Raw genomic sequence first — 24,849 nt, forward strand, 5'->3', positions numbered from 1 at the left:
ACACCCTTGCTTGCAGGGAAGGGTGTTTATTCCCTTCAGATTCTGTTTATGCTATTCAATTGCTGTGCGTGTCTGTGTTTGAGTGAATGGATAAGGTTGGAGATGTGTGTGCGTGGGTTGGTATGTGATGGGAATAGCAGATTGCCGCTGTGAGCTGATATACCGGTGAATTAGGCATAAGATAGGGCTCGTTGCAGGGAGTTAATCCGTTTGATCCAGGTTCTTATCAGAAGGGTCTTTTTCCAGTAAACAACAGTCTCAAAGATCTTCATCTACAGAAGGAGTTTTCAGGTTCTGACAAAGGTGGATTGAACCAGAGAAGAGAATAAAAAATTTATTAATGGATTTAGCCTTCGCAAACAAGGCTCCTTCAGCCTTACATGTCTATTCCTCTCAGCTGGGTTCTTGTCCTTATCACTCAATGGACATCATTCTTCATGTTCAAATGCAAGTCTATTCTCGATTCAATTATCTTTTTTTTTTTTTGGGGGGGGGGGTGGTTGGGTTTCACATTGCCTTGTTATATAGAGAGAGCATCGATGCTTGCTCCCATGTTACGTGGAATGGAAGCTGTTAATTTTAAGAATTAAATTTAACTTTGTTGAGAAAGTTGATTCTCTCAATACTGAAATAAAATTCCAAGTTGCTTGATTTCTAAATAGAAACAACCAATTTAATAACAAGAGAAACTAACCTGTATAAAAGATAGATACTAAATGCTTGCTCCTGAAGTTACATGGAATGGAAGCTATTAAATTTGAAGAATAGTTAATTTTGTTGAGAAATAAAACCAATTCTCTCAACTCTGAAATGAAATTCTTACTTGTGGATTTCTAAATAGAAACAAGCAACTTGATAAGTACAGAATTAAGTGTATATCAAAAGATAAACTATCTAAATTTCTGATCCTGTGCAAAAATAAAATTGACCTTCTAAAAATCTTCATATGATATGGTTTTGGGCCCCACAGAATCTGCTAATAGTATCGACCCTGTTCAAAAAAGGGCTGTGACACTGTTCATGTGAACAAGCGACATGAACTTGACCACCTTTTCTTCATGTTTTGTCCTAGATCATCTCCATTCCATTGTGTAGGAAGATTTAGGTGGCCCTTGATGTTTTCTGCGTGTACCCAACATTAATTAAGGTTGGGCAACTTATTTTGTAAAGTAATTTTTGAATCATATTTGTCGACAATTACATGTATAGCTCAAGCAAATGTCTTCCAAGAGTTCTTTGCTTGGAAAAAAGTATCTTCTTCCATTTCACTCAAGTTAGAGCGAGCTAAATTTTTGTGGTGGGGTAATGTATGTCTAGATGCTTTTCTCAAATTCTTATTAATACTCCAAATCTGGAGCGACCTATCTTCGTTATCTTGTAACTGCAAGTAGCAGAAAATATCATTTATAGAAAAGGGGTTAATCAAGGCTTTGGTTCCGGTCAACGTGCATAGTATTGTAAACCTTGTCTTTGTGTGTACCAGTTTTATTTGGATAAGGAAGATAACAAAGCATGGTTTCTCTGCTATTTTGCTGAACATATCTACTTGTTGGCTTATTATGGTTATCTGCAGATATTTTGCGTAGAAATCTTATATTTACATGCCTCCCTTTCAAGTTGTATTGATGTCTGTGTTGTTTGACTGGATAGATATCATGCTTACAAGGACTATGATGGTTAGTAAGAGTGTAGGACTATATTTTTCCTAGTTGATGGACTTGATACATTTAGCTAATGAAAGTAGATGATACTGTTTCTGTAGTTCTACGTATAGAACTAAGTAATTGTTGCAGGTTTGTGTGGCGAAAGAAAATAGATCGGGATGTTGCACAGGGCCTACCACTTGAGATGTATTCAGTGAAATCAGAGAAAAAGAAACAAAAAGAAAGGATGGTATATCTTCTTATCATGACCTCTTTTTTTTTTTTTAAATAAATATTTACTTGCTTTTATTTATTTTAGTTTCCTATTGTAGTTTTAAACTAATAGTAAACTATACGAAATGGAATCTCAGTTTCACAGGTAACCGAAATGCAACCTAGGGGAGTTTAAAAGGAAACAAGTTTTGCTAGGTTTTGGTTAGTTTGAATAATGTTTCATAAATTCAATAGTTTCCACCAATAATTGCCAGGTTTTGACCAATTTCTTAAACCATTTCCAACCAACCCGGTTTCGGTAGATTCAATAATTTAGATCAGCTCCTCACTTGTCATGTTTTACTGCCAAAATGCTTGATTTTGAAAATGCCCCAAAATCTTATCCTTGAATAAAACACAAAAAGTGCATGAAAATGAATTATGCCTTGTGGTTCTTTGAGTGTCTAGGGAGCTACTAATGTGTAGATGGGATCTACGGCAAAATAATCATGACTACAGCTATCGAACTATCATGTTCTACTAGCCAGGGGAGGAATCATTGTTAGGCTAGAAAATCTAAGCAATGGATTATCATCTATTATCAGACCCATAATCCAAAATTTCTGATTTTTTGCTGGCTGAGACGAAAGATGGGGGGGGGGGTGGATTATTCTTCCCAGGTTTTGACCCATCTTGGTCGAAATTTCAACCATATCTTGACCGTCTCGACTTTATGACCGTTTCTGACCATTTTGGCCCATCTTCTTTTTTTAAATCAACTACTTTTGACGGGATCTGCATATTTTGTAGATCTTGTCCCGGTACGACCCTGCTAGTTTCACAAATTTTGACCTAAGATCGAACTTTTTAGCTTCAAATCCCTCCACTCCTTTTGTACTTTGTCCATCCACTTTGTTGTATTGTTGGGGTGTTAAACAAACCTTGAAGATAGGTATGTATATTCATCCCAAAATTTTGATTTCTTTAGAGTTGATGCATCCAAAAATGTTTAATTCTTTGCAAATCAATATATTTTTAATTTAGGAGCATGGTATATGAATATTTGTTATTAAACCTTTTTCTTTTTGGGTGGAGTGCAAGTATTTTTGTATTTTTTGGTTTAAAAAAATTAATTTCCATATAATATATTTTTGAAAAAAATAATAGCATCGATACATGATACTATGATAGATGGCATTGAATCTAATATATGTGAGACAACATCATTCGATCTATGTTATGATTGTGTCGAATTTATTTTTCTATAGTTAACTATTTATTTAAATAATCTCCAAAATTATTAAATATATGTGATACACCATTCCTCTAATTCGATTTTTTGCCACTGCGATCTTACTGAGTCAAAAAGAAAAGATTAAGTGAGATTTCTTGGTATGACTTAGCTTGGCCTCCTGTCCTTGTTATTTGGTCTATTATTGCCTGGTAGTCTGGTACTATGTATTTCTTTCTCTTTGTGTGCCACTTTAGGTTTATTCTAAGGCTTGGTGCTGCATGTTGAGCCCTATAGTTGTATTTTGTGTTTCCCTCTCCCTTCTTTCCGTTGGTAGTGAATCTTTTATTCACCAAAAAGAAAATTATCAATGGATAACTTTTCAATCATAGAAGACAAGCTAATGCTTGTTTTCTTTTACCATCGTTAGCATCAGGAGGTTCAGGTAGTTGTCAGCAACATATGGGGTTTTTAGTTAAGGCTTGTATAGGGAAGCACTTTGGCCAAAAAAAAGTATAGGGAAGCACTAATTAATTTACTTAACCGGTATATATAATTTTTAATAAAAAATAGGATTTTCATTACATATTGAAAGAGTTGGAAACCTACTGCTTTCGCTTTTTTTATTTTTTATAAATAACTTAAGATTGACATTCACTTCATTTTGTCAATGTGATGTAGCCTTAATTGAATGATGGCCAAATATACCAATAAGTTATCAAAATATGGTGTTGTCAATTGAAAGGGGGCCAGATAAAGCCAAAATCTTATCAGAACCAACTTGGGGTCCTAGTAATTGGCTATGGGGTCTAGGGAGTGGGAACTAGGGAAAACTCCAATTGGTGTCTTGTTGGTCTGTTGCAAGTTAAATTAATAATAATATGAATGGGGTCATCCCTCATCGTTGAGGTGGATCTTAGGGAATATGGGGTGGATATTCTAGAGATGTGGAAATTATGGGTTTCTTGAAGACTTTGAAATTTCAGGATAATTTATAAAATATGAGGATTGGGGAAAGATGGGCGGGGATGATTTTGATCTGCAACTAGCCTTACTGCTGATCTTATCTTCAAATGATGAAGTGCTGATGAAGATAACAGGCTGGATCCACAACCTAAAATGAGAATCTTGAACTTTAACCACCAAGAATCTTAATCACCTTGGACTTTTAAGCACCCAAGATTCCAGGCATTGAACTTTAGAAACCAACAGCCCTCAATCTAGACTTTTAACACTAAATCAGCAAACTACAAATGGAATAAATTCCGAAGGCAGAGCTATTAATCACATAAACTCTCTAATACGTCCTTCTTTATTATTCCCTCAAATAGGTTAAGCAGCCTTACAACTCATAATAGAGATAGGTTAAGCAGCCTTAGAACTCATACTATAAATAGGAAAGGAACTGCAAAAGGTAAAAGAACTTAAAAATCTAATAAACTTAGGAATCCTACTAAATGTAGGACTTGGACATTTAAAACTAAAGTATTAATAAATAACTGATAACTAACCCAAAGTTGGCAGAATTTACATAATTGCCAATGAAATTACTCACTCTGGAAAAAAAAAAAAAAAAAAAGAGAGAGAGAAAACAAAACTTATGATTTGAAGTGCTGCTGAGCAGCAAGCCAAGGGGCTTTGCATGTGCTTCTAAGTGATGACTGGTAAATCCGAGGGCTCTGATTAGGGGCTGGTTTCCGCATCTCAATGAACTATTTTACTCAAATGCTCTAACCTATGATGGAACCTTTGAATGAAGAACACAAGTCAGTCCACCTAGTGGTTTCCTTTTGTAGTTACGTTATGTTGATACTTCCAACATCTGTAATGGTCTGCTGGTTAGCTGGTATTGCTTGATTTTGAGACTGTAGGATAGTTTAACATACATGCAACAAATCTTCCACGGAGGATGTCTTCCTTGAGTTAAAGGCACTTAGAATAGAAACCTACTGTCATGGCATATTAGGACTTTCATATCATTATCATGTAGTTTGGATTAGGTTGAGTTGAGATTGTCTATCTTTCTGAAATATGACATTTATGCAGTTACTATTAAATTCATGCTGCAGGCAGAGATTGAGAAAGTGAAAAAGAGAAGGGAGGAGCGAGCAATTGAGAAAGCAAAGTATGAAGAGGAAATGGTAATTTTATCTGTAATAATCATAATTTTTGGGACTATTGGAGGAAACTGCCTCTACTGTTTTTTCTTGTATTTTTGTTCTCAAATGAGTAAATTAGTGGTATATGGATGGGGGCTTATGCCAAATAGATGCAAAAATCAAATGGGATATGGCTGTATTCTGTTATTGTGTATGACCTTGACGCAGTTAGGCTCCTCCTTCAAGAGAAGTCTCGGCACTCGGTGCCAATTAAAATTTTAAGGTCAAACATCTGCATCCAGCCATATTCTGTGGGTTAGCTATAAATTCCTGGATGATTCCTCCATTTTCTCTCTTTCCTATTTTCCCTGATCGTCTATACAGAACTACAGAAGAACCTGCATTAACCTTTCAGCAGGTTGACCATGGGAAAGGAAGTTGCCAAAGGAGTTTAATGGGATGCCCAGGATTTTGGAATGGAAGAACTACCAAATTCTCTTGGAAACCTCTCACCTTCTTGTTACGTTTGACCCAACTGTTGTTTCCCTTTAAATGGTAAAGAATAAGGATATAGTCTAACATTGAACTCCATTTAAAAGCTTTGAGTATGGTTGGTATCGGACTGCTTCACATTAAATTAAGATTTTCCTTCTGTCTGTTCTCCTCAAGGCATAAAAAAGGGAGTGCACCTCTGATCTAATGTCACTTGCCTATCATCATCCTGGGAAGGTCGTCAAGCCTTGTTAAGTGTTTGTTGTCTGATACATATTGATCTTTTTCAATCGCTTAACTGAAATCAAACTAATAATTTCTGAAGGAATGAGTTACTAAGTGTGTTGTTGACAAAAAAAGAAGAAGTTACCAAGTGTGTTCATTGTCCCAGGCATTGTTGGCTAGAGAACGTGCTAGGGCTGAGTTCCATGACTGGGAAAAGAAAGAAGAAGAGGTAAACAATGGAATTTTTATTTCTCCCCATATTCCTATTGTCGTCATTCAATCGCGTGAAATATTTATTTTCACTTTTAGTATTACAATTTTTTGGTCGAGGTGAAATCGATATGAATGCATGTTGCATTGTTCTTACTGTGGTATGGAGATAAGTTATTTGTTACATTATTGGTATGTCATTAATATTATTATGATGTTCGGGATTTTACCAGTAGAGGTAATGTCAATCATGGATCAGAGTCTCAGATTTGACCAGCCAGAAACTGAGATCTGGCCGAGATCTTGCAGAAAATGGTTGAAACTAGGGAATTTCCACCATCCATCTTGACATGTGGTTTCAACGTTAATTCATGATATTTCATCTGATTTTTTGGTATACACGCCATTTGTAAGCTTATACACGCAATGGATGAACTATTTTCTTCAATTCACTGAAAATGATTGATATGATTCTTTGCACAAGGCTACCATTGTTTGCTGGAATTCAGAATACCAGGTTACCAGTTTAGAAACATAGAGTGACAAATACAAGGAGCTCTAATGTACTGTAATACAACAATGACAAGAGATTTAAACAATACCTTCTTATTTGATGGCTAAATCTTCCTCCAAACTGGCTTGTTTGAGTTAAAGATTAAAAGCAGAACAAATCCGTGTGTTTTGGCAAAAATCCATAAAATTGTCAACATTGACAAGTGTATGTTGAAAGCAGAGTTGGAACTCTCAAAACCATCGAGATATCTCAACTTCTGTCAAGACAAGTGACTTAAAATTCACTTAAAAACCAGGTTTCATTTACCCTATATTTCATCTCCTTTTCTCAGGAAACTGAGATTAGTTTTGACTGAAACTTGAACCATAATGTCAATATAATAGCATTTTGTTGCTATCTAGTATATTTTTTGTGTTTTATTCTACTATAGTTTATTTTATGCAAATATGTCAATTACCAGGCACTGACCTGCTTAATTTACAGTTTCACTTTGATCAAAGCAAAGTCAGGTCAGAGATTAGACTGCGTGAGGGGCGTATAAAACCCATTGATATTCTCTCCAAGCATCTTAATGGTTCAGATGACTTTGATATTGAGATAAATGAACCGTACATGGTCTTCAAGGTGAGTGCTCTTCAGTTTTATTTAATTGTTACACAATTCTGATATTCTGATGAGCTTCCATTCATGTTTTATATGGCTGTTCTGAAATATGATATTCTTCATTGTGTTCAAAGCATATAATAAGATTTCTTTGCTGAAAAATTAAAATTCATTTTTTTCTGATAAAAGCTATCTTTAATCTTTGCGAATTAATAGGCAACTGGACATCAAATGGCATGATTCTGGTTTCCCATCTACTTGATAGAATCCATTTCAAATTGCTATCAAGTTACTAGCAGTACATGTTGTAACTGTCACTATTACTCAATCTTCTACACTTCAGTTTCTAGACTCTCATGAGGAAAGACTTGCGGATGTATTGACCTTCTTTTGTTTATGTAGACTTTTTGAATCCATCCCTCTCCCCATTATCTGCCTTCAGTTTTGGTTGCTTAAGAGTAGACAAATGAATCTTAGGGTATTGGATGGTCTATGATGGATGAAGTGCTATGTTATGAAATTTTTTGGTGGAACTTGCTTTGCAATCAAGCAGGCTGGAGCCTGATGCGTGTGTTATTTTTGGGTGAACAAAAATTTATTGCTGAATAAAGAGGGGGGGGGGGGGGGGGAACAGTGGACTGGGTCCCTGGGGGAAGAGAAATGATAGGTGCATTGGCTATATTTTCATGCATCTCTCACTGTTTTAGATTTATTTTGTTGCCAATTCTTGAATATTAGATACCATTCCTCTAATTTCTATATAGAAGAAAATCAATGGATGAATATTATCAAACAAGTTGTAGGAGTATTTTGGGGAACTTTTGAAGAATAAGGTTATGTAGGAATCATATGGAGACAAGGAACCCACATTAGGTGCATGTTTGCTGGCCTCCTATTTTGAAGTTTAAGTTTGAAAAGGAAAGAAGAGGGTACCACCGAGCCAACTAGTTTCATGATTGAATCAAATTTCTGTGCTAGGAAAGTTTCTAATTTGTAATTGATTAGCTCTAGGATGTATTTCCTATTTAATTTAAGGAGAGGAGAGTAATTATATAAAGAGGGGACAAGACAAGGACTTGGGAGGAGAGGATAAAATCAAAAACAATTTTTGAAGAGAGGGAAAAAAGGATGAATTTTTGTGGAAGGCTTGGAGGACCTTTTTGGCTTGGAGGGGCTGCTTTGGATTGTGAGGAGCAGGGGGAGCTGCTACTAGAGTCTTCTTCTTCTTCACCTAACTGAAAGTGATGTGCTTCTACTTGTCTTCTTTTACTCTTTCCATGGAACTTTTTTTCGCCGAATTCGGTGATTTTCGCCCCCGGCGAACCGAAACAGGGGGCGAACCGATATTGTTTACGATTTTCCGGCGAATCAGCGAAAATGCCGGATTTTATGGCGAATCAAACGAAATTCGTTGGGATGAAGAAGAAGAAAGAAAGAAAGAGAGAAAGAGAAAGAGACAGATGAGAGAACAGCAACGAGAAGCAGAATGGAACTGCCGATGGTTAGCACTTCGTCCTGCTCCGGCGAGTTGGCGAAAAACAGAGCACTGCAGCCTGCACTTGCAAGAAATCACCGAAGATGAATGAAGTGAAGTGATGAAGATGAAGTTTTAACTTCTTTTGACATTTGCAATTCAGCCACACACGTGGTTCAAGGATAACCATGGGATTATTAAAAAAATATATATATTTTAAAGATAAACGTGAATACTAACTGAGTGTGATGTTTTGCAGGATATTTTCAAACTTTAAATTAATTTATTTAATAGTAATGGAAGAACGGTGATTGACAACGAGTGGTTTTCAAACTTTACATTTTTAAAACTTTTAATAGCAACTTGGGGCGAAATATCGCCGAGATTTTGGTGATATTTCGCCCTTTCGCCCGGTTCGCTGGGTAGCGAACCCAGCGAACCGGGCGAAATGTCTTTCCTTGACTCATTCTACCATGTTTTAAATTTTTCTGCTATAGTGTAAATGGATCGTTACATGAATTAACTTATTGATTTTTCTCCTTTATGCAATACAATCCTCTACTCTTTGCTTTCTTCAATTTTGTTCTTAATGTCTAAATGCTTGATCACCATTATGAATTTGGGGGATGCTATCATATAACAATGTGACAATGGAGATTTTATGCTAGACTTAGGGTTGAAGAATGATAAATTACAGTTAATGCGTAACATGTTTGACGGTTTATTTGATATTGTTTAGGGATTTTATGTTTCATGAATGCATTGAATTATTCTTCTATACGTAAAAGGTAGAAGGGATTTGCCCAGATGGGAAAGGAAAAATTGGAGAATCAAAAGGCTAAGAAGGGAAAGTGAAACTGTGAAAGTATTAGCATTTGTGATGGGATGTGTAAGGGCTCACTTTGGCTCTTGGCGAACTCTTTCGTAAGGCAAACGTTCGCAAGCACCACTTTACTCTCTTTGACCAGGGCATATGGCCCTCTGGGTTATTTTAAAAAAAAGGCGCTACTGACCCCGTATTCTCAATTAGAAGTAAGCTGCTGAGAAGGGACTCTCAAGCATAATAGGTGAGGTGATCTAATTTTGTAATCCTATCGGCAAGGGCAGAGAGCAAATTGATTGTATGTAGTGGGGAATCAATAATTTATGACATGTTTGGTGAAGTCGAAGCTTTAGTGTTTTTCATTAATTGATTCATTTTGTGTTTTTGTTAGTATAACCAATAGCTTAATTTTAATTAATTCTTAATACTTTGATCAAGTAGGTAATTTTAAGTGTGTTGAAAGTTAGTACATAATTTAACTCAATTCAATCCTTGTGGGAATGATATCCTTTTGTTCACTATATTACTTGGGCAATCTTATGCACTTGCGAGTCAATGCAACAAGTGATATAGTTAAAGAAGGGATATCGATCCCGCTAGGATTGAATTGAGCCAATCACGTACTAACTTCCAAAGTACTTTAAATTATCTAGTCGATTGAATTGCTAATAATGAATTAAAATTAAGCTATTGATTATGCTAATGAACACAAAAGGAATCAATTAATAGAAAACATTGGAGCTTTGATTTTACTAAACATGTCATAAACTATTAGTCTTCCGCCTTACACAATCAATTTACTCTCTACCCTTTCTGATAGGATTACAAAATTAAATCACCTCACTTGTTACGCTTGAGGGTCCTTGACACACCAAATCTCTCCTAACTTTTACACATAGAAGATCAATTCAATGAATTGCTTGAAACATAGAATCCATAGACAATATCGAATAAACCTTCAACCTGCTATGCATTAGATTTAATTTATCATTCTTCAACCCTAAGTCTAGCATGAAATTTCCACTGTTACATGTATGAAAGCGTGCCATAGATTCATAAATGTTGATAAGGCATTTAGACATTAAGAACAAAATTGAAGAAAACGAAGAGTAGAGGATTATATTGCATGGAGAAAAAACCCAATAATTAAATTCATGAAAACTGAAAAGATCCATCTACACTCTAGCAGAAAATTTTAAAACATACTAGGAGAAGAAGAAGGAGACAAGTAGAAGCACATCACTCTAGATTAGGTGAAGAAGAAGCAAACTCTAACAACAACTCTCTTTGCTCCTTATGATCCAAAGCAGCCCCTCCAAGCTCTCCTCAAAATCGTCCCAAGCCAGTTCTTAATTCTTATATAGGTAATGTGTCCTTGGGTGCTTTCTAGTGGTAGTGGGGTTCCCATGGGCTAGGTGGCATCCAAGGCAGCAGACACTCTTTCAAAATTCGTCCTTTTCCTCCTCTCTCTAATAAACGTCTCTTTAAGGCTCCTCCTTAATTTGTTCAAAGTGGCCCTCTCTTTAATTAATTAATCTCATCTTCCCATATTAAATAGGAAAGAAATCCTAGAGGTAATCAATTAGAAATTAGAAATTTTCCTAAAATAAAAATCTGGCTCAACCATAAAAACTAATTGGCTGGGTGGTTTCAAACTTCAAAATAGGTGGCCAACAAAGGTGTGTCTGATGTGGGTTGCTTGTGTCCATATGATTCCCTAACCGAATCTTCTAAGGCTCCCCAAAATACCTATGCAACTTGTTTGATAATATTCCTTCACTGATTTTCTTTTATAATTAATCTATTAAATACTACAAATAATTGTAGGAAAAATATAGAATTATCATAATTATTGAAATTAAGAGGAAGGGCATCTAATATTCAAAAATTGGCAACAAAATAAGTATAAAACAGTGAGACATGCATTAAAATGTAGCTAATAACCCAAAATAATATTCATGAAATGCACCTATCAAATTACCCCCAACTTAAGAGTTTGTTAGTTGTCGAGCAAACTTCAGAATCAAACTCACTCTCATCTAAATTCAATGCTCAGACACAACCAGGTTCAACCATAATTCAAAGAGGGGTATGAAATAAGCTAATCAAGAGATGAGTACATAGATCACAAATCCAGACTTCCTGTATGTGTGTGGAATCCTTAACTAAACAAGTGTATGTACATTGAAACCCCAAATTCAACCTACAACTCCCTAGTCCAAGTTCAATTCTCATATGCCTAGCCTATCATCCCTCTCTTCACTAATGAAGACAAATTACTTATCCAAGGTCAAGAGGACTTGTGAAGGTGGACATAATGTAGAAAGGGACTGAACGGAGATGAGACTATTAAAGCATTAATTTTTTTTTCTCTCCTTCCCCCCCCCCCCCCCCCCCCCCCCACAAAAAAAAAAAAAAAGACTTAACAATTCCAAACCTTTTTTCTTTTCATTTTCAAGGCGATAACACCTCCCCCAAGAAGTTGCCCAAGACATAGCCTAGACCCATGACATGGCTCTCACAAACTTGTCTATCCAAGCGTTTGACAGGTTGATCTATTCACAATACTTTTAACTCTCACCATGCTTTTAACAATTCTAAGTCACCTTCAATCTATTCAAGGGATTACACAACTTGGGAGAGTTGCCAATGAGACACTAACAAATACACCATGTACATTTCCATGAAATAGTAGATTAAGTGAAAGATGGAATATGGTAGGGGTGGAGCAAAATAGAAGTTCAAACATCATCACTTCCTTGTTTTACTCTACTAACTAGACAACTAAGCACCAACCTCAAAGAAAGTTTCAAAAAAAAATTCTGAAAAATTTCAGCCTAATGAGTATAATCCCATATTAGGCATAATGAGTATCCACCCCCAACTTTAATATTTGCATTGTCCTCAATGCGACGAGAAAACAACAGAATGCGCATAAGATGGGAGAAGCAACAATAAATATTGAGTAGCATATAGGAGACTCCCCTGATTAATAGCCTAGAAGTGGCGTAATTCATATTCGATCTCTTCTCTTTAGGGTGTAGTCCATATTTGATCTCTTCTCTTCAGTCCCTAAAAAAGAAAAAAAATTCTGGAAAAAGAAAAAGAAATTAATAAACAACAACTTGAAGAAAGTAAAAATTCCGAAAATAATGGAAAATAATAGAAAACTTGGGTTGCCTCCTAAACAACAGTTGTGTTGTAGTTTGTAGCCGAACTACCCTCAACTTTTAGGTCAATGATATAAGTGACTTCTAGGGGTTGAAGCCATCCCAAGTAGTGCCTAAGTTGCTACGCATGGTACTCAATAGAAGGTTTGGGTTTAGACCCCCCCCTTTCATTAATTCATCTAGGCAAGGTGTAAGCTTCCTAGTTAAAGGTTTAACCGAATTCAACTCATCTAACATTGTTTGCACCTTATTCATTCCCTTAAAAAAAAAAAAAAACAAAAAGAAAAATAGAAAAGAGAGAAATTTTGGGTTGCCTTCCAAACAACGCTTGCGTTATAGTTTGTAGTTGAACTACCCCCAACTTTTAGGTCAGAGATATGAGTGACTTCTGGCAGTCGAAGCCACCTCCCAAGTAGTGCGTGAATCCAAACCTGACTCAACGAAATTCTGGAAAATTCCTAAATTAATTTCAGGGGTAAATTATGGACTAAAATGCCCAAAATACCTTTCATAAAGGTTTTGACCAGCCTATGGAAGTTTATTGGAGCCATCTTGGGGGTTCCACTTAAACTTTCAGCCGGGGGACCCTTGTAAATCAGGTCTAGGGCTAAAGGGTAAATTGGTAATTCCCTAGACTTAGGGTTTGCACAGGAAGTTCCAGCATAAGAGGGAAGGGTTTTAGGGTTTCTAATAGATTTAGAGTCTTCTGAAACTAAACTTCAGACCTGAATACTTTTTTTAATTAGAAGTTCAGATTTTAATGTTGAATTTCAAAAGTCAGTTTAGGGTTTTGACTAGGGGGAAGAAGGCTCAATTCTCCTTGTTTTGTAATGGGAGAATTATTTTTAATCTTATTCTATTTCTCAGAGTGTGAACTAATGAATTGAACTTAACAGTTCAAAGTTCTGCAACTTTAAACTTCTGAAGGTTGAAGATTAAGTGCAGAATTTTTGAAGTCAATGGAATAAAACAAAACTGCAGAAAATAATGGTAGGACTTTGAGTTTATGGCTTCTTGTGATTCTAATGGAAGTTAAAGGGGTGGAGAAGGGGCTGGGAATCAGGTTTTCCTTAGGATTAGGCTGCTGTGGAAGAGAAGGGAAGGGAGGAGGCTTGCGAGTGCTAAGATAAGCAGGAGGAAGAGGCTGGGGAGTTCGTGGGGGTTAAGGGGGAAGGTTATGCAAGGTAGGGGAGGTGGAGGATGGACTTGCGTGGAGGGGAGGGCTTCTAGGGTTTGTGCAAGAGAGGGGGAAGGGTTGGAAGGGTGCTGTACTTACGGATTGGGAATGCTTGCTAGAGTGGTTGCTTGGATGCTTTGATGATCCCTTGGGAGCTTCTGAATTAAAGAAAATAAATGAAGAACTTGGAAGCTTTTTTCACTCAACCAGGGCCTCCCACACGGGAAACCATAATCCTCAAACAATCAATTCATTAATTTATCCAAAACTGAATATCACAATGCAAGAAGTGGCTATTTATAGCCTAAAATATAAGACTCTGATTGGGGTTGGGAATCCCTAATAGATAAGGTTCCTAACTCTTGACTACCAACACTAAAAAATGAATCAAATTACTACAAGACCGCAATCTTAGGATTGGAATCTTGTAAAGACACTTGACTTGGGACTCAAGCTAGTAGTTTGAAGTAAAAACAAACTTTGTAAGATAAGAACCTTTTGGATAAGGAATCTTATCTTATCCATTAGGAATCAAATTACTACATGACCACAACCCTAGGATTGGAATCTTGTAAAGACACTTGACTTGGGACTCAAGCTTTTAGTTCCAAATAAAAACAAACTTTATAAGATAAGAACCCCTTTGGATAAGGAGTCTTACCTTATCCATAAATAACTAACTCAACTCTAATGGAATCGTGGTTGTCATGGCGGCAAGGCGACTAAAGTGATTAGGGCTCAGCCTGGGTGATTAGGTGACAAAGCGGCGCCTAGGTGGCAATAAGGCGACCAAAGTGGTTGGGTCAAAATGTTTCAATACAACTACTTTTAAACTACTTTCTATAATAAGCAAAAAATAAAAAAAAATAAAATTCAATAGTCATTCATGAAAAATAAAAAAATAAAAAAAAAGCATTCAAGATTCATAATTATGAAAAATTATTCAAAAACATATTATAAATATAAGTTCATCTCATCAAACCATGGTTGTCAAAGCGTCTGCCTACGCATTTGCTGATTCATTGATTCTCAATGTTGGGTATGGCTCATGCTTCACATTTTGTTGCCAATGGGCACGGGGACAGTGCCCCCGGAGCAAAAAAAATAAGTCTTATGTCACTTTGGGCCTTAGAGTTCATTTGCAGTTTGAGCGTCATTTAAACAGTTCAAAACAAGGCAGTTGAAAAACTGCTTTGCTGCCTAGGCAGACGCTTTGACAACCATAAATGGAATATAGCTCTCAAACTACTAACTTAAATAAGAAACTGAAAATAGATCCATGATCCTTTGATCGAGGGGATTTTATCCAGACCCATATTAAGCCCTGAGAAGGGGCTGGAAAATGATGAAAATAGCTTTGGGGGACATTCAGCCAGCATGGATTGTCCATTTGGATCTATATTTTTGGGACCCAATTAGAGGGGGTCTTTGTGTTCACATCATAAAGTTGATGCCTAACACATGTCTTCAAACCTGTTTTGTCGACCCGTATAGTTGAAGGGATCAGTGTCAACAATCCTTCCTCTACATGATGATTTATGAGTTCCCACCTTACTCTAGAAACTCACCTTGAAACCATGTAGTGGAGTTTGAAGGTGAGCAGGTTCCTTTCCTTCTAAGTGGGACCTAGGTCTTTTTTGAGCCCCTAGCGCCGTGCTGACGTTATAAAACTGAAGTATAAGAGATTTGGAAGGAGAAGACGTTTGGAAACAAGGTATGAAGGGTTCAGGGTTTTTAGGAGGAAAATAAATGAAATAGTGAGACCTTAGGATGAAATGTGCACCATGGAATCGTTTTGGTTCTTTTAATCCCAAAATTGGCGATGCCGTTTTGCCAAAAATGGTGTTGGGGGGGGGGGGGGGCGCTGAAACAGAATGAGTCTGTTAAGGATTAAAACCAATCACAGTAGCCAAAACAGAATTGAGTCATTTCAAAATGGCAATACTTTGTAATTGTAGGCCGCAGTTTTGTAACTGCCGATTCCATTTGGCTGCTGTTTTATTGGTTTTAAACCTAACAGTGGCTGCTTAGGAAAATGCCTTGCCTGGATTTAACAAAACTGGCTTCTGTGTTTGGGTTTTCATGTTCTATTTTTATTTATTTAGTAATACTGAATAGCCACTGTTAAAACGAGTAAGTCCAAACTCTAAAACCAAGGAAGTGAATCGACCAACCATGCCTGAGGTGAGGGAAGAAAGGGTGTAAGAAATTGTGAGGGAAGACAGGCATGGCTTAGAACTAGTAACAAGTACAGAGTTGAATAAACTGATTGGAGATGCAGGAACCATGTAGCCGACCCCTTTCAGTTGGGATAAGGCTGAGTTTTTGATCCAATAGTTACCTTGAAGATAAGCCTTCTTGACATTATATTTTTCAAACATGAATTATACTCTGCTATGTTCTTTAGTTATTTAGAATGACTGTAGAAATGTGTACAACAGGGTTTGACAGTGAAGGAAATGGAAGAGCTTCATGATGACTTAAAAATGCACTTGGATTTGGATAGAGCTACACCAACACACATAAAATTTTGGGAGGTATGAACCTTGTCCATGGTATATTTTGGCATTCAGTTTCCTGTCATCATAAATAATCAACTATTAGATAATTTGTTATTTACTATCTAACTGCATGCTTTTTACTTATTTGAAAAATCTATAGTTTCAGTTTTAGTAGCTTGCATTTTTTAGGCTTTAGTGTGGCTAACCATTTAGGTTGGAGTTTGTTTCTTGATCCATACCTGACAATGGGTTTGAGAATTATACTGTAAAATGCACTCCATGTTGATATAAGTTGGTTTAGCAGTCTGATAAGAGCAACATGGTGTTTCTTGGGTTTCCATAAAATCATGGCTTAAGATTTGAACTCAAGGGCAATCTTACTCTTTCAAACTCTTAACCTCTATCTTGAGTGGTATTGGCTGTCATTTATGGCTAAAAGCTGCTGTCTAATCTCTTTTAAGCCTTTTGAAACACATTCGTGACCTCAGATTTGTGGAAAAAGTTAGTGAAAATGACAGCTTAATTTTGGACCCCAAGTTGGAAATGCTACATCAAAGTAAAACCTTAAAATGGCCTATTGTACACATTCTATGCTCGTATAAAGTCCTTAATTGTACATTGATGTTCAAAGAAGTCTGTGTATACATTAGCCATAATTCAAATTACAAAGTTCAATGTTTAGAGCATAATCCAGAGGGCTAAGGTAACTTGAGAGTCAATTCCCTATGTGCTAAGCAGCTCTTGCTCCACCGGCACCAACTAATGTGAAGCTAAAGTTGGGATGAGCTTATCCCCATGTAACCCACAAAATAAAGAATTCAAAACTGGACAGAAATAGATAATTCAAGTTGTATGGCCAAACCAGTCTACTGAAATTCAATCATGCAGTGTCATTGTTTATCCTACAAGCAGAAGAAATATTGCTGCAAAATTTCATTAAATTCCAATAGATGGCTTGCTGCTAGTTCTGAGTTGGTTCCCTTGGAGGAGCAGCAACTTTGCTACAGCATGCTTGGGAACATGGTTCAAAATCTCGCGAAATCTTGGCCATCTTGAGTCCTTGACCTAGGTGAGATGAAACATGGTCTGAAACAAGATTCAGTCAAGAAAAAATCTCGCCAAAATTTTGGCATCTTGCCTGGAAATTTTGGCGAATTTTGCCGAGTTCTTGGAAATTTCACTTGAAAATTTTAAGGGGTTGTATAATATAAATTGTAACTTATAATTTTAGATTATAATTGAGATTTGACTACTTCTCAATATGTGTTCTTGATTTTAATTGAAAATTTCAACTTGTATCTCCATGTTTAGATTATTCAAAATACATGGTCCAGCTTCGTCTGCATACAACCGGACATGTATGAATCAAGAAGACCAGTTTGTGTTAGGTTAACAAAATAATATTTTCATTGTATCTATTGCACTCAAATTAAGTTGTACACAAAAAATGTGACCCAATCACCCAATAACTACCTAAAACCCACAGAAATACTCAATCCTTCATCGAGATTTTGGCAAAGTTTAGTTATCTCGGTTAATGAGACAAGATTTTGAAAATTGCTTGGGGGGGGTAAAAGGAGGCACGCGGGGGGGGGGCCCCAAAAAGAGGGGCGCCGGGGGGAGAAAAAAAAAAAAAAAAAAAAAAAAAAAAAAAAAGGAAGGATGTAGTTAGTCCGCCCGGCCGGGGTGTTCTTTTTTTGTGGGGGGTGGGGGAACAAAACCCAACAACGAAAAAAAAAAAAAAAAAAAAACCACAACAATAAGCCTTTTCCCAACAAATGGGGCGGCTACATGAATTCTTGCCCTCCAATCAGTTCTGTTCAAGGCCATGCTAGATACAAGGCCTAAGCTATACATATCCTTTCTCACCACTTCTCCTAAGGTTATCTTAGGTCTACCCCTAGCTCTTCTAGTTCCTTCAATATGGATTATATCACTTCTCCGAACAGGAGCATTTATAGGTCTCCGTGAACGGGCCGTGCCACCTCAAACGACTTTCTAAGCTTATCACTATGGGAGCAACCCCGGACCAACTCTAATATGATCGTTTCTTATCTTATCCATCCTAGTTTTGCCACTCATCCATCTTAGCATTCTCATTTCGCTACACGAGTTTATCGATATGATTCTTTTAACAGCCAACACCGCACCGACATCAAGCGGCGGACAACGGTCCTATAAAATTTTCCTTTAAGCTTTAATGGAATACGCCGATCACATAAGACCCGGATGCACCTCTCCACTTCATCCACCTATTTTAATTCTTTGGGAAACCTCATCTTCTAAATCACCTCTTTTACTTATGATTGAACCTAGGTACCTAAAACAATCACTCGAGGAATCTCTTTATCGTCAGTATCACCACTTCATCATCGCCCGATCATGACTAAAGTTACAAACTAGATATTCGCTTCGATCTACTAAGTTTAAAGCCTTTTGATTCCAAAGCTACTCTCCATGATTCTAATTTGGTATTAATCCCCACTTGGGTCTCATCAATCAACACAATATCATCCGCAAAAGCATACACCAGGGGACCTCATCTTGAATGTCTTTGGTTAATTCATCCATTACCAGTGCAAATAGATATGGGCTTAAAGTTGACCCTTGATGTAGCCCAACGTTATCGGGAATTCCTTACTTTGTCCCCCCACGCTCTAACACTAGTCACCGAACCATCATACATATCCTTAACTATATCTACATATTTACTTGCAACACTTCTTTTCTCTAGTACTGCCAAATTAACGCTCTAGGGACTCTATCATAAGCTTTTTCTAGGTCAATAAATACCATATGAAGGTCTTTCCTACATTTTCTATACCTTTCCATAAGTCTCCTAATTAAGTAAATAGCCTCCGCGAGATCTTCCCGCATAAACCCAAATTGGTTCTCCGAATCGTAGTTAAGTGTCTCAACCGGGTTTCAATTATTCTCTCCCATAATTTCATCGTATGGCTCATCGATTTAATGCCTCTATAGTTATTACAACTTTGAATATCTCCTTTATTTTTGTAAATTGGAACCACAACACTTCTCCTCCAATCATCGGCATTTTCCCCGTGCTCATAATCTTATTAAACAACTTAGTCAACCAAACTAGTCCATGGGTTCCTAAGCTCTTCCATACTTCAATTGGGATTTCATCGGGACCTTGTGTTTTGCCAAGTTTCATCCTCCTTAAAGCTTCTTTTACTTCGGACATCGAAATTCTACGTATATAAGTTCGGACACAGTGCCTTGGTGAAAAGTGTAATCGTCCGAAACATAAGTGCTTGAAGAATGCTCATTTAGTAAACTAGAGAAATAGGTTTCCCATCTTTTCTTAATATCCTCCTCACAAACTAATACTTTACCATCTCCATTTTTAATACATCTAACATGGTCAAGATCTCTACTCTTCCTATCCCTCATCTTAGCTATCTTATAAATAGATTTTTCCCCTTCCTTTGTGCCCAACTTATTGTATAACTCTTCATACTTTCTTTCCCTTGCTTTTTCCCGCAATTTTCTTAGCTTCATTTCTATCTAACCTATACCTTTGAAGATCCTCAACATCCTTAGTTCTTTGCCATGTCTTAAAACTAGCCTTTTTATTCCTAATGGCAGCTTGAACCTCACTATCCCACCACCACGCTCTCTATAAGAATGGATCTTTCCTTTTGATTCACCTAGAACATCTTTAGCCACCTTCGAATACACATAGCCATCTCATTCCACATTGCATTGGTATCCCCTTTAAAATCCCATTTTCCTTGTTTGACTACTTCATTAACGAAGGATTTAGAGTACTCTCCTTTCAAATTCCACCATTTTATTCTGGGATAGTTTACCTTAGACCTTTTATGTGTTCTTGGGACTAAGCACATATCCAAGACCACAAGTCTATGTTGTGCGCTTAAGCTTTCCCCGGTATCACCTTGCAATCCTTGCACAACAATCTATCAGTCCTTCTAGTTAGGAAGAAATCTATTTGGCTTCTATGCTGTCCACTTTTGAAAGTAATTAAATGCTCATCTCTCTTTTTGAAGTAAGTATTTATAATAGATAGATCAAAAGCAGTAGCAAAATCCAAAATTGAAATCCCCTCGTCATTCCTTTCTCCAAAACCATATCCTCCATGAACACTCTCATATCCTCTTTGATCTTTTCCAATATGTCCATTTAAATCACCTCCTATGATAATCTTTTCTCCTTGACGAATTCCTTGCAGTAATCCACCCATATTTTCCCAAAATTCTAGCTTTAGACTTTCATCTAGTCCTACTTGAGGTGCATATGCACAAATTATATTTACGAACTCTTTCTCCATTACAAGCTTGATAGCAATAATCCTATCACCCACTCTTTTAACATCCACCACATCATTTTTTAAATCTTTATCCACTATTATACCCACTCCATTTTTATTTGTTTTATCCCCAGTATACCAAAGTTTAAAGTCATCCAACTCTTTGGCTTTTTACCCCTCCATCTAGTCTCTTGAATGCAAGCTACATTAATCCTTCTTCTCCTCATAACATCTATCAATTCTAAGCTCTTACCAGTTAGAGATCCTATGTTCCAAGATGCCAATCTAATCCTATGCTTATGGACTAGCTCTTTACCCGCACTCGTCCACGGCGCGGGAACCCTGCCTACTTATCACCGCATCCGGGCGCCGATGCGACGCGTCGCTGGGGGACGCCTAGCTAACCCTGCCCACTTATCACTACACCCGGGCCATAGTGTAGCGCGTCGCTTCTTTTGTCGGGGAACGCCCTAGCATAGCTTTTATCATATAAGGTCGAATCCATGAAAAAGGTTTGGCTAGATTTTTCCGGTGCCGGCTGCCGACCGCGCCCAACCCTCCTCCTTTGCGGGGTGGGGGGGGGGGAAAAAAAGGGGGGGGGGACCCCCCGGGGGGGGGATCATAAAAAAAAGAGGGAAAAAAATAAAAAAAAAAAAATATTGTTGGGGGGGGGGGGGGGTGGTTGTTGAGGTAATAATTATAGGTAGGGGGGGGGGGGGGGGGGGCATGATGGTCAAGAAACCATAGTTGTAACCTGAGGTCAAGGCATCAAAAACAGCTTCTCAGCAAAAACTGTTGGGGGTAAGGCTGCACGGGAAAATTGCTGGAAAAAAAAAAAAAAGGGGAAAAGGAAAAAAAAGGTGTCTTACCTAAGCCTTTGGCACTAGGTTCGCCTCTCAGTAACAACTAAATAGGTGATTACTAAAATTAAAAAAACTAATATGCTGTTCACGAGAACAATGTTTTGCCCATAGTTTTTGGACCTTTTAGAAGACTAGATGGTCTGATTTAACCTAGTCCAATTCAATGTGGTTTGATTCTGCCTATGTTCAAAATCACCACCACCACCAGATTAGTTTGGAAATGGATGGAATCCTTGTGATGAGTAGGAGTGCTAGTAATGACCTCTTGCAGCTGGTTGACCTAGAATATGGTGAAAGATTTGAATTGGCAGCAAGCTTTGGATGTGGGTTAAACTTCCTCTAGCTCAGTGAGATCTAATTGAGATGGCTCGTCTTGATCAAATTGGGGCTCTTTAGTGTTGATTTGAGTGGGGAACCAAGATCTCAACTTGACTAAGTTATTATTAATTAATTATTTATTTTGCTTGGCATCTCATCTCGCCAAAAAGTGAGATATCATTCGAGGCTTCTTGAGGACTCATAGTCGAGATCTTGTGAATTCTCATACTATGCATTAAATTACAATCATTTGCTTCTTGTTATAGTTATGTCCTCCTTTTATCTTCCTCGGGGTCGACTTAGTGGAGCAATATCCCGTTTTCCCTCTCTATTTAACCTTAAAAAAAAATTTGCTCCGGCATCCCAAAACAAATCAAACACTGACATTGCAAGGTGATACCTGGGGAAAACTTAACCACACAAGACACAGCATGGACTAGTGGTCTTGGATATGTTCCTAACTCCAAAAATTCATAAAAGGTGCAAGATTAACTATCCTAGGATGATAGGGTGGAACTTAAAAGGAGATTTCTTGAAATCTTTTGCTAATGAAGTAGTCAAACAAGGAAAGCGAGATTTTGAGGGTTGCACTAATGCAATGTGGAATGAGATGGCTAAGTTTTTTACTAAGGGTGTTGAAGATCTACAAAGGTATATATTGACTAAAAAAATTGTGGGAAAAGCAAGGGAGAAGTATAAAGATTCATATAATAAGTTGGGCATGAAGGAAGGGGAAATCTATGTATAAAATAGCTAAAATAAGGGGCGAGAAGAGTAGAGATCTTGATCACGTTAGATATATTAAAAGTGAAGATGGTAAAGTTCTAGTACGTGATGTGGAAATTCTGGGAAATTTATTTCTTTAGTCTATTAAACGAGCATACTTTAAGTATCTATGATTTAGACGATTACACCGTTCGCTAGGGTACCAATTTTTTGAACATATGTATGGATAATTTCGATGCCCAAGTAGAAAAAGCTCTAAGGAGGATGGAAAAAAAGGCAAACACAAGGTCCTAATGAAATCCCAATAGAAATATGGTAGAGCTTGGGAACATATGGGCTAGCTTGGTTGACTAAGTTGTTTAATAAGATCATGAGCACAAGGAAAATGCCGGATGAATGGAGGAGAAGCATCGTGGTTCTAATTTACCAAAATAAAGGTGGTATTCAAAGCTGTAAAAACTATAGGCATAAAATTGATGAGCCATACTATGAAATTCTGGGAGAGAGTAGTTGAAACCCATTTAAGACAATTAACCACAATTTTGGAGAACCAATTTGGCTTTATGTTGGGAAGATCTTCAAGGGAAGCAGACCTAAGTGAAAGTGAAGTGGTGGGCCTACACATCCCAACTGGGGGTCTTGCTAGGATTTGCGAAGAGCAGCACCTTACGATGTTCATGACCAATTGGATCCTGACGTACCAGTAGGTACCATAGGAGATCACTATGATCGTTACTATATCCTCTCTTATTATCTCTCAATAAAATGCTTATAATTCTCTAGGAAGGAGGGTTTGAGGGTGGATAATGTGTCGGGGAGAGGGTGGCAACTCCAGTTAAGAATCAAGAGTAGGAGCAAACAAAGGTGCCGCGCCAGTTATTAGCCACTAGGAGTGCATGTGTGTACTTTTAAACTGTTGGAATGTGTAAAAGCGATTGTTCTTCATATAGATGATAAATCCAGTGTTTAAAACTGACATAATGTAAGTGTAGTATCTTTGGATACAACATAGGTTGTCGTTAGATTCCAAGACTTTCTGCAAGGATACCACTCAATTGAGCAACTGTTAAACATAGCATTTTAAAAATATTAGGAGACCTATGGAAAGGTTAGAGAGTGTAAGAAAGACCTTTATATTGTACTTATTTACCTAGAAAAGCCTTATAATAGAGTTCCTAGTTCATTAATTTGTCAAGTACTAGAGTAAAGAAGTGTTGCAAGTAAATGTGTGGACATAATTACGGATATGTATGATGGTTCAATGACAAGTGTAAAAACAATAGGGAGACAAAGTAATGAATTTCCAATTACAGGTTGGCTACATCAATGATAGCTTTAAGCCCATATTTATTTGCACTTATAATAGATGAATTAACCAAAGATATTCAAGACGAGGTTCTTTGGTGTATGTTTTCTGTTGATGATATTGTGTTGATAGATGAGACTTAAGTAAGAATTAATACTAAGTTAGTATCATGGAAAGCAACTTTCAAATCAAAAGGTTTTAAACTAAGTAGAACGAAGACAGGATATCTAGTTTGTAACTTTGATCATGACCGGGCAGATGATGAGGCGATGAAACTTGATGATAAGGAGATTTCTCAGAGAGATTGGTTTAGGTACCTTGGTTCAATCATTTAAACAAAAAATGTGATATAGAGGATGATGTTTCTCAAAGAATTAAAATAGGGTGGACGAATTGGAGAGGTGTGTCCAAGGTTTTGTGTGATCGATGTATTTCTTTAAACTTCAAAGGGAAATTTTATAGGACCGTAACTACCTAGGCACATGGGAAAGTAATAATGTCTATTGACCTATATTATGAATATCAACAAAATGTTGAATCCCCTCACTGCCTTTCGACACTTAAAGACTGGTTATGTTGAATTTTATTTTTGTATGTGTAGCTTTATTCTTACTTTTAGATATTGCATGTTGCCACATTCATGTATTCCTATGTTCCACTTTTTTTTTGGGGTGCGGGTGAGCAAGGGGAGTGGTTGTGTTGTAATTGAAGCCTTGACGGGGTGGAAATCCCTAGGAATGGCTTGCCTTGAACCTTCTTGCTTTTATCTGGTTATGGTGTTTGACAAGTTCCTTACCATGGACTATCTCAAAGACAGTTATACTTGTATAGTTAATGCATCGTGTTGGACCAAAAAGCTAGAGGTATGATGTATTATTCCTAGCAACAAAAAATAAAGAAACTCATGGATATTTTCACATTTCATATATGGGCATAGCATAGGTTACGATGGAGTTCGCGATATTGAACC

The 24,849-nt window shown here is 37.1% G+C and overlaps 1 protein-coding gene across 4 annotated transcripts in view; it reads left to right on the forward strand.

Moving 5' to 3' along the window:
• Positions 1 to 24,849, forward strand: part of LOC149023194 (splicing factor Cactin-like) — a 45,322-nt gene that overhangs the window by 14,006 nt on the left and 6,467 nt on the right. For all 4 annotated transcript variants that reach the window (XR_016171498.1, XR_016171499.1, XM_089143752.1 and 1 more), the window contains exons 5-9: positions 1,794 to 1,893; positions 5,157 to 5,228; positions 6,070 to 6,132; positions 7,111 to 7,251; positions 16,316 to 16,411. Coding sequence is in view for 2 of the 4 variants with exons in the window: in XM_089143752.1 (XP_088999878.1) it covers positions 1,794 to 1,893; positions 5,157 to 5,228; positions 6,070 to 6,132; positions 7,111 to 7,251; positions 16,316 to 16,411 (472 nt within the window). In the remaining 2 variants the exon portion in view is untranslated. The remainder of the gene's footprint in view (positions 1 to 1,793; positions 1,894 to 5,156; positions 5,229 to 6,069; positions 6,133 to 7,110; positions 7,252 to 16,315; positions 16,412 to 24,849) is intronic.

Source organism: Hakea prostrata, chromosome 2 (genome assembly GCF_041222555.1).
Source record: "Hakea prostrata isolate BN-2017 chromosome 2, UWA_Hpros_2, whole genome shotgun sequence".
In the NCBI taxonomy this organism is placed as follows: domain Eukaryota; kingdom Viridiplantae; phylum Streptophyta; class Magnoliopsida; order Proteales; family Proteaceae; genus Hakea; species Hakea prostrata.